This window comes from Lepidochelys olivacea (genome assembly GCF_965140295.1).
Source record: "Lepidochelys olivacea isolate rLepOli2 genome assembly, chromosome: 1".
NCBI classification, from domain to species: Eukaryota; Metazoa; Chordata; order Testudines; family Cheloniidae; genus Lepidochelys; species Lepidochelys olivacea.
Window position 1 is genome coordinate 195,670,837 of NC_140411.1, and position 13,424 is coordinate 195,684,260.

Consider the following 13,424-nt stretch of genomic DNA (forward strand, 5'->3'; position numbering starts at 1 on the left):
AATTACCGTAGCCTTCTCTATAAAAATGAGCCGGGGTACTTTCTCCCCTCTTTGTTTTCCTCAGGTTAATTTTCAGTTCAAAACGCCTGGAATTGGAGGGCAGTATTCTCCCCTTGGTTTTAATCTGAAGTAGTTCCACTGCGGTTATACCACACTTATTACAGTTTAATGGGAGCAGACTCTGGCCCAGCATCCTGGTCCCCTTTACTCATTCTTCACCTGTTGTTAACAGGTACCGTATTCTGAATCCAGCTGCCATTCCAGAAGATAAGTTTGTGGACAGCAGAAAAGCTTCTGAAAAACTGCTCAGTTCTTTAGATATTGACCAAACCCAGTATCGTTTTGGACACACAAAGGTAACCAGAAAAGAGCATGTAATTCCTTTTTGAAAGCAAAGATTTCAGAGTTGCAGGGTTCAGATCTAGATCTAAATGTTGCTGAAGATAATGTTTTATACAGAGATATATGACCATAGCAAAGCCCACATTTGAAAACAGAGAATAAACAAAGGCACTGCTTAATAAAATAGAAAAACCCAGCTGTAAATTCCTGTCATAAATATTGACATTTCCATCAGGAAGTAGTCTATATATTGATGCAACCATTTTAAACGTGCTTTCTAATGGCAGTATATATTCATTGTAAGATGGATGGAGTAGTGCAGTTGGTCTGTGGTGGCATTGTGGGGACACTTGTTAGTCCATCTAATTCCTGGATGATACTAAAATCTTTTTGCATGTAAATCACCACGCAGCTGTCAGTGGTTATGGTTACTAGAACCTGAGTGCGATTAAAACGAGAGACCTAGCAGCACAAGTAATTCTAATCTTAAGGTACCAGTACAAAAAATAAAACAGAGGAGTTCTGCTTTATAAGCCAACAGAGGTGGCTCAAGCACTGCATACTGTTTTCTACAGGAATAATGCTACCAACAACAGGTGTAGCTGAACCAATGCTGCTAACGCTTTAACTGCCAGTGTAGACAGGACCAAACCATGATCAGCACCATTTCAGCTGTCTTATTTACACAGAGCAAGTCTTGATTACAGTTTGTGAAATGGTGCTAAACACAACTCGGTCCTGTCTACACTGGCAGTGAAATGGATACTAGCAGCAGTTCAGACGCACCCATTTTTACCAAGGGGTGGTTGATTTTCTAGCTTGAAAAGGCTCAGGAGACTAACAATGATACCACAACAGTTTGGTTCCTATTTTGTGCGCCCAAGTAAAAACGTTAAAAACATTCCCGGGGTCTAACACCGATTAGTAGCATGGTTATTACATGAGGTTGGCACATTTGAAAAAGGTGAGATCAAACTATGATGCGTACTGTGATTGGGTCACTATAATGTTATAACACAATCCCCTGACACAGACTTTTCTATTACCTAGCCATCACTCTGCTTCTGTTACCAGTCTTCCCTTGACCACTGCTGTTACAATAAAAATGGACTCACATTGCTCCATGTTTCGTGAAGATGGGATTATTCTGAGCTTGTTCCTAAATGACATCTGCCTATATTTTAGGTATTCTTTAAGGCTGGTCTCCTGGGCCATCTGGAAGAAATGAGGGATCAGAGACTATCCAAGATCCTAACAATGATCCAAGCAAGAGTACGAGGCAAACTGATGCGTATTGAGTTCCAAAAAATAGTGGAGCGAAGGTACAGGCAATCTTGGATTATTCCCTTCAGTCTGGGGGATGAAACCACTCCTGTCTCACTTGATGACTAAATAGAGCCCTTACAGTAGTACTTAAGTCTCTAGCTAGACATAAATGAAGGATTACACAGAGTAGTTTTAATATAGATTTACAACAACAGTAGTTCCATATTGATCACCCACAATGTCAACTAAAATCAGTCAGTTGTAGATGCTCAGTGTCTCTGGCAGTCCAGCCATAATCAAATGTTTTGCCTGTGTTAGCACAAGTTCCTAATGCTGTTCAGAGCACAAAAGTATGACTGATCTGAGGACAAGCTCAAAGAATGTATATAGCTCCCTCAATGCAGGCTGGGTTTACTTTGTTTTTTTTTTAATTTTTATAAACCAGGGATGCCCTTCTCGTGATCCAGTGGAACATTCGAGCTTTCATGGCTGTGAAGAACTGGCCCTGGATGAAGCTTTTCTTCAAGATCAAGCCCCTTCTGAAGTCCGCAGAAACTGAAAAGGAAATGGCCAATATGAAAGAGGAATTCTTGAAGCTGAAGGAGGCCTTGGAAAAATCTGAAGCCAGGAGGAAGGAACTGGAAGAAAAGCAAGTCTCTCTGGTTCAGGAGAAGAATGACTTGCTCCTTCAGCTGCAGGCAGTGAGTAGGCAAAGCTATTTTTGGTTCGTGTTTTATTTAATGTTCTTTCAGACATGACATCTTGCAAACCAAGCAGTCAAAGGGGACTTGGCTTTAGGTATTTACACAAGCAGTTTTAAATTATGTAGCTGCTCTGGCTAGGAAATTAGGTTAAATTTACAATGGATATAAATTCACATGTTTGAGAGCGCAAGCTGATGGTTTGCCAATGCAAAAATTCTGGTGTTCAAGGAAATATTAATGTCCTAATTAATATTGTGAATTATATTTAATCAGATTGCATGCATGAGTGGGCATGCCCAACGTTAAAGGCTCCATCCTGCTTCCACTGAATTTATCAGGAGTTTTGTCTTTGACATCAAATGAGAGAAGGAGTAGACCCAGCGTTAGCCCATATTAACCTTATTTCCAGAGCTTTCGTGAGCTACAGCTCACTTCATCGGATGGAGCTGTAGCTCACGAAAGCTTATGCTCAGATAAATTGGTTAGTCTCTAAGGTGCCACAAGTACTCCTTTTCTTTTTGCGAATACAGACTAACACGGCTGTTACTCTGAAACATTTCCAGAGCTGTTCTGGTACACACTTGTGATCTGCTGTACTAACGTGTATTTGTCTGGGTTCTGTGAGAACTAAATGAGTGGGGAATAAATGCAAATAATTAAGTTGGTAACTCCCAGGCATTGTTGTCATCTTTTCTATATTATGCCAGGAGCAAGACACACTGGCAGATGCAGAAGAACGATGCGACATGCTGATTAAATCCAAGATCCAGATGGAGGCAAAAGTCAAAGAACTGACAGAGCGGGTGGAGGATGAAGAGGAGATGAACTCTGAGCTGACCTCCAAGAAGAGAAAACTGGAAGATGAGTGCTCTGAATTGAAGAAAGACATTGATGACCTTGAAATAACATTGGCAAAAGTAGAGAAAGAAAAACATGCTACTGAAAATAAGGTACCATTAGAACTTGGCCATACATCTCCACAGAGAATTTATACATAGGGTGGGCTACTTTATGGAGGAGATGTTGTTCTGCTAATTGAAAGGCATGTATAGTAAAGGCCACCCTGCAAGATCAGAATATATACACAGTTGAGGTTGAGCCTGGATCTCCAGTTTCCCAAGTGAGTTCTGCTGCTACTAAACCAGAGAATAGTGTCTGGTTTTACCCTAATAAATAACCAGCTTGTAACTAACCAGAGTTCTTTAAACTCTTCCTCTTGCACAGTCAAAACTTCTCCTCTCCTTTTTCCCTAGAGAGAACAAAAAAAATAACCTTCCCCAGTGATGCTGAAAAAAAAATTGGTGGAGTTGGAAAGCAGATGTCCCCATAACAAAGCCACTGCAAGAACGGGCATTAATTGGCAGTCTCAGCTGAGAACCCAGAATTAAATGAACTCCCCCTTCACTGTATCATCCTAATAGCCAGGTTAACTGCTTTTCCAAAATATCCATCTCCAACTGATTTAGTATAAACTACTTTCTAATTCTCCAATATGAGTACGGTCTAGGCAGTTCCCTCAGGCCAGGTTACAATAATCCTCGGCTGAAATTACTTACAAGCACATCTGTCACTGCTATTGCATTTCTTCTACCACACAGGTCAAAAATCTGACAGAAGAAATGGCATCTCTGGATGAGACCATTAGCAAACTTACTAAAGAGAAGAAATCTTTGCAGGAAGCTCACCAGCAAGCTCTGGATGACCTACAGGCAGAGGAAGACAAGGTCAACACACTGAGCAAAACTAAACTGAAACTAGAACAGCAAGTAGATGATGTGAGTTTGTCCTTCTCTTCATTTACATAATACTTATTTCTCCATTGCTTATGGCTTTTGGGAAGCTGGGAAACATTTTCTGTTCTTTTGTAAATGAACTAGACTAACTTGGATGTAAAAGTGCAAACCACAAGGGGGAGGGTGTATTATTTTCCTCTACAGTTAACCTGTTATAAAGTACAACTGTAACGCCGACAGACCCCGCTCGTCAGTGGGTGGGATTGAACCTGGGACCTCTGGAGCTTAGTGCATGAGTCTCTACAGCATGAGCTAAAAACAAGCTGGCTATTAGCTAAGGCTCTAGAGCGGACTCATTTTTTCTCTCTTTAAGTGGTCTCGGTGCCACTAGATGGGACAGAACACCACACCCAGAAGGTGTGTGGGTTACACACTTCCCCTAGCTGAGGCAGTGCATCCCAAGCTTCAGAGGACTTCCCAGTTGAAATCCCAGACGAGCCCCCCACTTGTAATGCTGACAGACCCCGGTCATGGGCAGGCAGTATCAAACCTGGGACCTCTGGAGCTTAGTGCATGAGCCAAAAGCCAACTGATAAATCTCTTTCTCTCTAAGTGGTCTCGGTGCCACTAGATGGGACAGAACACCACACCCAGGAAGTGTGTGAGTTACATAACAATAACAAGAGAAAATCCGTTTGGTTTGTATTTGCAGTGTAATTAACCTGTAATCCAACAGAGCTGTCTTGGAGAGAAAGGGCAGTAATGCCTGCACAAACAGGAAGCATGGAGTGGCCCTTACATCATATTAATCCCAGTTTGTGTTCTTGACTGGGCTGATGGCAGCTAGAAAGAAAAAATGGAAAACAGGATACTGGTACTTTAACTCTTCTGCTTCCGCGTTCATTAGAGTGTAGCACAAAACTGGACCTTATGTTTAACGACTGGTTTCTCATTCCCATAGCTTGAGGGCTCACTAGAACAAGAGAAGAAAATAAGGATGGACCTGGAAAGGGTCAAACGGAAACTGGAAGGGGACTTGAAGCTGACCCAGGAGAGTCTCATGGATTTGGAAAATGATAAGCTGCAGTTGGATGAAAAGTTGAAGAAGTAAGATACTGTTTGTATTGTACAGAATAATACAGGAACCTGGGATTTGCCATTCCAGGCCCATTAACCCCAGAATCCTGCCTGCTACAGTGGCAGACACTGAATGCCAGTTCAGAGGAAGGTGACTCAAGAATATTGTCCAGTGCTGAATAGGGATAAGAGAATTCCTTCCTGGTGCCTGCAGCATGTACCCTGAAGCATGAGATTTGATTGATCCCCATCTTCATATGCATAAGATGAATATTTGTGAGCCCTTTAGCTGACCAGAGAAAAAGGCTTACAGAAATCTAAAAAAGGTGTCTATCCCATCGAATCTGCTAACAGTACAGTTGTAAGACCTCAGCTCTGTTAAATGTACCTATCCACTGAGTTTGACAAGCAATTTTATTTCTGTGTGACCTTTTGCAAATAACAGAGGTAAGAAGTTCTCACCTATAGTTATTCATAATATCAGAAGTCCAGCCAGCACTGATATTGTACAAGGTAAGGACACTTTACATATAGTAGCACAACATATGAGTGTCTGGACGGTCTTAGCTTGGACAATACTGTTCTGATAGAAGACTGTATTTTTTCCAAACCAGTGGTGGTGAGTTTGGGAGTTTTAGTGATATTACAACAGCAGCATTCTTCCCATTTCAGCTCTGACTGAGTCAGCACTTTTATTCCCAGGTCTTTATAAGCAGACTATAAAAATTTGCTTTAGAAAAATCTTTGCTTCAGCTGGTAGGGTAAATCTATCACTGCAGAACTTTATTTTCCTTGACAGGAAAGAATTTGAAATAAGTCAGCTGAACTCCAAGCTTGAGGATGAACAAACCATAGTGATGCAACTCCAGAAGAAGATCAAGGAGTTGCAGGTAATTTTTTTGTCTTCACTTCTTCTGTGTCAGGAATGAACCCTGGCGGGGGATAGAGAAGCATGGAGAGTGAGGGGAAGAGAGAGGAAGTGGTGTGATCTCAGATGTTTCTGCCCTGGATACATGGCACAGAGAAGGAAGAGGGTGAGCTGGTAGGCCTGAAGCACAAATGCTGTGGCAGACTACTCTGAAGCATGGACCGTAATAAAGGAGACTGAGTCATCTGAGAAGAATTTATGCTTAGAAGACCATCCCCAAGCCTGGAGCAAGGAGAAGGAGCCTGAGGCTAGTTTGACGAAGAAGAAGCAATTTTGGGAGGCCACCCTCAAGCACAGGGGACAGAGAAGCCCAGGCTTAACTAGAGGGACCCCGGGTTAACTAATGACATGGGGGTTCAGGAAAGGCAATAAGGAGGGAGATTGAGAAGGAAATCTACATGAGAGTGGGAGCAGGAGAACATAAAAAGGGAAATTGGGCATCAGAAGGCTCAAAGCCTGGATTCCACTGGTGCAAACTGAAGAATTAGACTATGAATCTGGCTCACAGATCTTGAGTTACAGGCTGTCACAGCCCTGCATGTTCATGAAATGACACACTGTGTCATAAAGGAAAGGAGAGATACAAACTGCAGTGATATGTGATCTAGCTAGAATTTGTCACTAATGATCACTAAGACATAAAACCCAGAGTCCATTCCAGAATAAATGCTGCTGATCTATGGAAGCTCCATTACTCTCCTGCGTTCTGTATCTGCCAAGGTTGTTTCCTGTGCTTCTCTGGAGTTTACAAGATGCTGCACTAAGTATGCATTGGCTCCTTCCCAGGGAAAAATTTGTGACTGAATAGCTCTGATTGTCCCAGTTCAGAGGTGAGAGAGGGAGTTGAAGAAAGAGGTCATGAGGCCTGCTCATTACCCAGGCACTCCTCAGTCTCTCACATCCCAGGCAGAGGTTGAAGAGTACTTGCTACACAATGACTATTACAATAACCGGAAAGAGCCTCTTACAGTTTTCTTGAACAGTGATTGGGAGGGGAAGAGATACTCTTCCGTTCCACTTCCAAATAAATTGCTTTTCTTATATTCCTGGTCTGCAGACTTTGGACTAAAGTTTGTAGAGAAAGCACTGAGTGGTTTTAGTAGGAGATACAATGCTAAGTCCTATTCCAGCTCCAACACTGCTATGGCCTGGTTTTGCTATTTATAAATTGCAGTACATATAACATGGAGCTGTTGTGAAGGGTCATTATTTATGAAGTGCTTTGAGCTCCTATGGCAATTGCTATGAAGGTGAAGGGTGTTACGTGCATGTGTGTCTTCGCCTTGTAGGCTCGTATAGAGGAGCTAGAAGAGGAGCTGGAAGCAGAAAGAGCTGCCCGAGCCAAGGTGGAAAAGCAAAGATCGGATCTGGCTCGAGAGCTGGAGGAGCTGAGTGAGCGGCTGGAAGAGGCTGGAGGAGCCACTGCAGCGCAGCTGGAGATGAACAAGAAGCGGGAGGCTGAGTTCCTGAAGCTGCGGCGGGACCTCGAGGAGGCCACGCTGCACTATGAGGCGACAGCTGCCACCCTGAGGAAGAAGCATGCGGACAGCATGGCGGAGCTGGGGGAGCAAGTGGACAACCTGCAGCGTGTCAAGCAGAAACTAGAGAAAGAGAAGAGCGAGCTGAAGCTGGAGGTGGACGACCTGTCATCCAACATGGAGCAGATGGTCAAAGGAAAAGTAGGGCTTCTGAGACTATGTGCACAAACACGCAAACAGGGGCTCGTTTTACAGTTTCCAGAGAGGCAGAGGGGGGTTGGGTGATTTATGAGAGCAATAGAAAGGGTTTGTCTCAAAGTTGCATCCCATGAAGGGAGCTGTAGCTCACGAAAGCTCATGCTCAAATAAATTGGTTCGTCTCTAAGGTGCCACAAGTCCTCCTGTTCCTTTTGCAGAAAGGGTTTGGAGGCTTTCACATCTAGGTCATTTGTTTCACTCCATCCCAGGCTGGTGACGACCTTCTGATAGCTATTGTGTGGCTTATTTGAAATGAGTTTGTCCTGCAGCTCAGGCCTTACCAGTCATAGGCCCTTATCTCACAAAGTAGTACTGTGATAAGGGGTCCCTCTTAGCATTCTCTGAAGAGCACCCAAGAGCTGGGGGGTGATGGAGACTGAACTATTCCTCCGCCTCACAAAGAAGTCCCTCTGGATCACTGGTTTGAGTCTCAGCAGGGAAGTGTGGAGGGGGGAGGTAGCTTACACAGCCATTGCCTGGACTGTTTCTGTGGGTAGATAAATTGTGGGTGTAGTCTTCTGGGTGGTTAATCCCATCCAGCAATTCAGAAGACGCTTGAAGAAACTTTCACCTGTGCATATGATACCTTTTGAAATCATTGCAGGAGCTGACTACTGCATTATTTCCATTCAGAATCCAAGGCTCCCATTAAAGAAAATAACTATTTTTCTGCCCTCTTGCATCACCACCTTGCACTAACTTTATTTTTAAGAGTTTAATTTTTTAAAAAGTCTATGGGGAGATCATTTCTTCTGGGTCACCTTAAAATCTGAGCTAAATCCTAAAGTCATTATTCAAGTTTTACTCAGGCAAACTTTTATTGAAGAAAACCGGAGGCAGAATGTATAAAACTGGCAAACAGCATAAAAATCTTACTAAGTAAACTCCTTGCTTATAAGTATAATATTAACAAAATGCAATGCAAGTCTTCTCACTCCAAAGCTCATTGAACAGAAGATTTAACTTCTGCCTTCCAAAATTCTACTTGTCTGGGGTGAAAATATCATTAGTGTTTTTATTGTGAAGGCTTGTATTGTAGGGTAAAGCAGATAGTTATGTACCTGGGCTGGGAAGTTTGCAGCTTTGTGTATCTTTTCTCTCAATTCCATTAGTCGAATGCAGAAAAACTTTGTCGCACATATGAAGACAACCTCAATGAGACAAAGACTAAACTGGATGAAATGACTCGCTTAATGAATGACCTCACCACCCAAAAAGGAAAGCTGCAAACTGAGAATGGTAGGCATATGCAGCATCAGTGAGCTTCTTTGAGTTCATTGCAGGAATGTGCTAGACCCTGCAGGGAATTGGAATTCTGTTGCATACAGGTAGCTGAGTGAAGAGTAAACACCTAGTTAGATACTACCTGTGTGGTACCACAGGTGAGCCTTGCCTCACATCCTTTCATCTGGGTTATAAACAAGTCCAGATGGATCTTTTTTTAATCAAAGAGCATCCCCCCTGCCTTTCACAGGTCTCATTTAGTAGTGACACCTATGTGTGCAAGTAGAAGCTCACTCAAATACACCTGGCTTTTTTAAAAGAATAAGCTTACCCTAAGGCTACCCTTGAGCCATGCTGCCATCATATCATCTCAGCTAAACAGGGCAATGCTGAGCAAGGTTCAGCTGTGAAGACCCTGAACAAGGAACACCTCACGTAGGCGGCATTATTGTTTGTGAGTGTGCTATGCCCCAACATGGTGTTAGGGCATTGTGCTTCTGGACAGGCATTCTTTGCAGTGAGACATGAAACCAGTGTTTTATTAGTGATAATTCACGATCCTATGCCACTTTTTGCCAGAGTCAGAGTTTTAATCTCTGCATCTTGACCAAATTCCAACTCTGATCACTGTTTTGTTAACCAACATTCCTATGTATTTTCACTTGGGTGTTATGTTTTTCATTTCCTGTCCTAAACTAGTGTGCAGCATTGCTGTGCACTGTTAAATGGCTGCTGCATACCATCTCCACACTGGCTGTATTCACGTGGTGGCTAATGTGTTCCCATGTATTCTCCTGACCTGCCTCGTAGGAGTTGTGAAGTTGATATTTCTAAACTGCTTTGCAACATTGGGGAAAAGGTCTATAGAAGTACAATGTACAGTAATAAAAAGTATGAAGGAAAAAAACAGTAATTGCACATGGAAGCTAGTGTATGTCTACTTCAGTGAATGATGCAAGAGTCCAACTAAAATTAATGTACCACTGTACATGCCATGTGTAAATAAACTAAAAGAAACCTCGCATATATCTGAGAAGGCTGACTCAGATGCTTTTCTTAACAAGAGATCAGCCATATTCACTGGGGAAGGGTGGGGTTTCTCTTTGGAGGGTTGTAACTAAACCTTGAATTTGGCCCAGTGGGATAGCAAGCAACTAATGTTCCAATCTTGCTTGGTTAAAATCCCATGGCAGGTGAATTTGCAAGGCAGCTAGAAGAAAAAGAGTCACTGATAAGTCAGCTTTCCAGAGGGAAGACGTCATTCACTCAGCAGATTGAAGAACTTAGAAGACGGCTGGAAGAGGAAACAAAGGTAATGCTTTGGCTCTTTCACCCCATTTGCTTATGTGTCAGCTTTTGACAATGATACATTTCACTAGCTATAGTTTAAAAAAAAAAAAGGGTGAGATGGCTGGAATGCTTGTTGACTGAGATGAATGGGAATGGATTTGTTTACTTTTAACGAGGAGGAAAACTAAAACCAGACATTTGAGCCTAAACATTCTGATGGCAGTACTAATAGGAATTTCTGCATCTGACCAGGACAAGTCAGAGAGGTGAGGAAGAGGAGTTAGTTATACTCTCTCTTTCTAGAAAGAATCATTCTAACAGGGGCTCCAAGCAGTAAAAAGTGTTTGATAAATCTTAGAATTTTCATTTGAATGTTTGGATGCTTATGCGAATGAATTAGAACATGTTTGGTCTCAATGCTGGGCTGGACATGACACGGGAAACGGGCTTTCTCGTGGCATTTAGGGTGTTTCTTACTTCCATTTGGACCAGAAATACCTTGAGAATGTCCTTTCTTGTTCTCTTCCCCTCCCCTCAGCTGTGGCCAGACACTCGGAGACAAAGAGGAAAAGGAACTGAACTTTTTGTAACCTAGAAAGGCTCAGTTTGGATTGTTGGGGACCTGTTGGTTGGGGCTTATTGTGTCCCAGACTGGTTTGCCATCCTTGACTATAACGATGTAACCTATTAATCCTGCAGTCCAAGAACGCCCTTGCTCATGCACTGCAAGCTGCAAGGCACGACTGCGATCTTCTGCGGGAGCAGTTTGAAGAGGAGCAAGAAGCCAAGGCAGAGCTGCAGCGGGCTCTGTCCAAGGGAAATGCAGAAGTGGCACAGTGGAGGACTAAATATGAAACTGATGCCATTCAAAGAACTGAGGAGCTAGAAGAAGCCAAGTAAGTGGTTTCTATTATTGTTGCCTTCTTCCTGTACTCCACTGGGAGAACTACACTCCATAGCATTTTTTAACCACACTGAAATATTCAGAATAAGAGGATTACAGTGCTAGTAGTTTCCACACTGTCAGATGAATGTACGCTCTGTCTGTGTTGTGTTTGCCATCTCCAAGTGGCTCTTGCCATTAATCAGGAGCCACACTTACTTGATAACTTGTTTGGGAGCTATTCATAGAATCGTAGAACCGGAAGGGACCTTGAGAGGTCATCTAGTCCAGTCCCCTACACTCAAGACAGGTCTAAGTATTATCTAGACCATCCCTGACGGGTGTTTGTCTGAGCCGATCTTAAAAATCTCCAGTGACAGAGATTCCACAACCTCCCTAAGCAAAATTTATTCCAGTGCTTAACAACTCTGACAGTTAGGAAGTTTTTCCTAATGTTCAACCTAAACCTCCCTTGCTTCAATTTAAGCCCATTGCTTGTTGTCCTATCCTTAGCAGTTAAGAACAACAATTTTTCTCCCCCCTCCTGTAACAACCTTTTATGTACTTGAAAACTGTTATGATGTCCCCCCTCAGTCTTCTCTTTCTCCAGACTAAACAGACCTCTTCAATCTTTCCTCATAGGTCATGTTTTCTAGATCTTTAATCATGTTTGTTGCTCTCCTCTGGACTTTCTCTAATTTGTCCACATCTTCCCTGAAATTTGGCACCCAGAACTGGACACAGTACTCCAGCTGAGGCCTAATCAGGCCTGTTCATGGTTGTCTTACTGCTCTGCCCCATTTTTCCCCATGTTAGAAAAAAGCTAGCGGCTCGCCTACAGGAAGCTGAGGAAGCAATTGAGGCAGCCAATGCCAAGTGCTCTTCCCTGGAGAAGACAAAGCACAGGCTGCAGAACGAGCTGGAGGACATCATGATTGACTTAGAAAGGGCTAACTCGGCAGCGGCAGCCCTGGACAAGAAGCAGCGCAATTTTGACAAGCTCATCAGTGACTGGAAGCAGAAGTACGAGGAGACGCAAGCAGAGCTTGAAGCTTCCCAGAAGGAAGCCCGTAGCCTGAGCACAGAGCTGTTTAAACTGAAGAATGCCTACGAAGAAACTCTGGACAATCTGGAGACAGTGAAAAGGGAAAACAAGAACCTCCAAGGTAGGCCATGCATAACAGGCTCAGCAGTAGTTAAGAGAGAACCTGGTTGTCTTGAGATGTGGTGCCCCTGTAGAAGTGGGATAAAATTAGTCTCACTACTGCACTGGAGCAGTGGATGTTCCCTCTGTCACTGAAATCTGTTCTATTTTCCTTCTCTACATCCAGTTTTTAAACGAATTTGGTGCTGGTGAAAGATGCTGAATTAACAGCATTTATCCACAGGAACAGGAGCAACATACAGGCAGTTAGTGCATGCTTTTCTACACTAACCTGCCAAAGTACCCCAATTGTACCCTGTAGCAGGGTCTATCTTCATGGGATAAAGAAGAAATCAAACCCTTTCCATCACTGGCCAACTGCTGAGCCTGCCGACAAAGGACCTAACTGGTACCAGTTATGGTGCTTTTTGTAACATGGAACACTTCTCCACTAGTGTATGAGAGACAAATAGTTTCACTGAGGCCTCTGAACAGCCATTTTGTGATAGATTTTTGGCCACAATCCCTTAGCAAATATTTTGAAATATCCAGTCCCATGTAATTAGAAAAATTTTAATGGAACTGTACTAAGTTCTTCAACTTTATTGGCTTGTTGTCTAGAATTTTGTTTTGAGCTGTACCATCCATCTGACACTTATGACCAGAGTTAAAGTCTTAAAATAGTAGGTCCTATTTCAAAAGATCATGGAATCATAAAGGAACTCTCGGGTGTATGTTACTCACAGGAAATCCAACCAGTTCTTCATACAGGCCCAGAGGAGTTCACATCACAAAATAACCCCAATCATCACTGTTGTCCTTCTTGGCAATCACTTGAGTGAGCACAAGTATTGAATGGGGGTGGAGAGTTAACGTACTCTGTCATTGTTTAGAGGTGCTACTTGGAATAGGAGTGAGGAATGTAGATGGACTGCTGCATGGGACATTTGAAGTTTGGTGGACAGAATCATAGAAGATTAGGGTTGGAAGAAACCTCAGGAGGTCGTCTAGTCCAACGCCCTGCTCAAAGCAGGACCAACACCAACTAAATCATCCCAGCCAGGGCTTCATCAAGCAGGGCCTTAAAAACCCCTAAG

At 43.0% G+C, this 13,424-nt stretch overlaps 1 protein-coding gene across 1 annotated transcript in view; it reads left to right on the plus strand.

Annotated features, from left to right (window-relative positions):
- Positions 1–13,424, plus strand: part of MYH15 (myosin heavy chain 15) — a 60,786-nt gene that overhangs the window by 30,132 nt on the left and 17,230 nt on the right. Inside the window, exons 21-32 of the mRNA XM_084641840.1 lie at positions 233–356; positions 1,528–1,664; positions 2,054–2,309; positions 3,020–3,262; positions 3,911–4,087; positions 5,007–5,152; positions 5,922–6,012; positions 7,340–7,729; positions 8,899–9,025; positions 10,204–10,322; positions 11,000–11,196; positions 12,000–12,349. Coding sequence (XP_084497966.1) covers positions 233–356; positions 1,528–1,664; positions 2,054–2,309; positions 3,020–3,262; positions 3,911–4,087; positions 5,007–5,152; positions 5,922–6,012; positions 7,340–7,729; positions 8,899–9,025; positions 10,204–10,322; positions 11,000–11,196; positions 12,000–12,349 — 2,357 coding nt within the window. The remainder of the gene's footprint in view (positions 1–232; positions 357–1,527; positions 1,665–2,053; positions 2,310–3,019; positions 3,263–3,910; positions 4,088–5,006; positions 5,153–5,921; positions 6,013–7,339; positions 7,730–8,898; positions 9,026–10,203; positions 10,323–10,999; positions 11,197–11,999; positions 12,350–13,424) is intronic.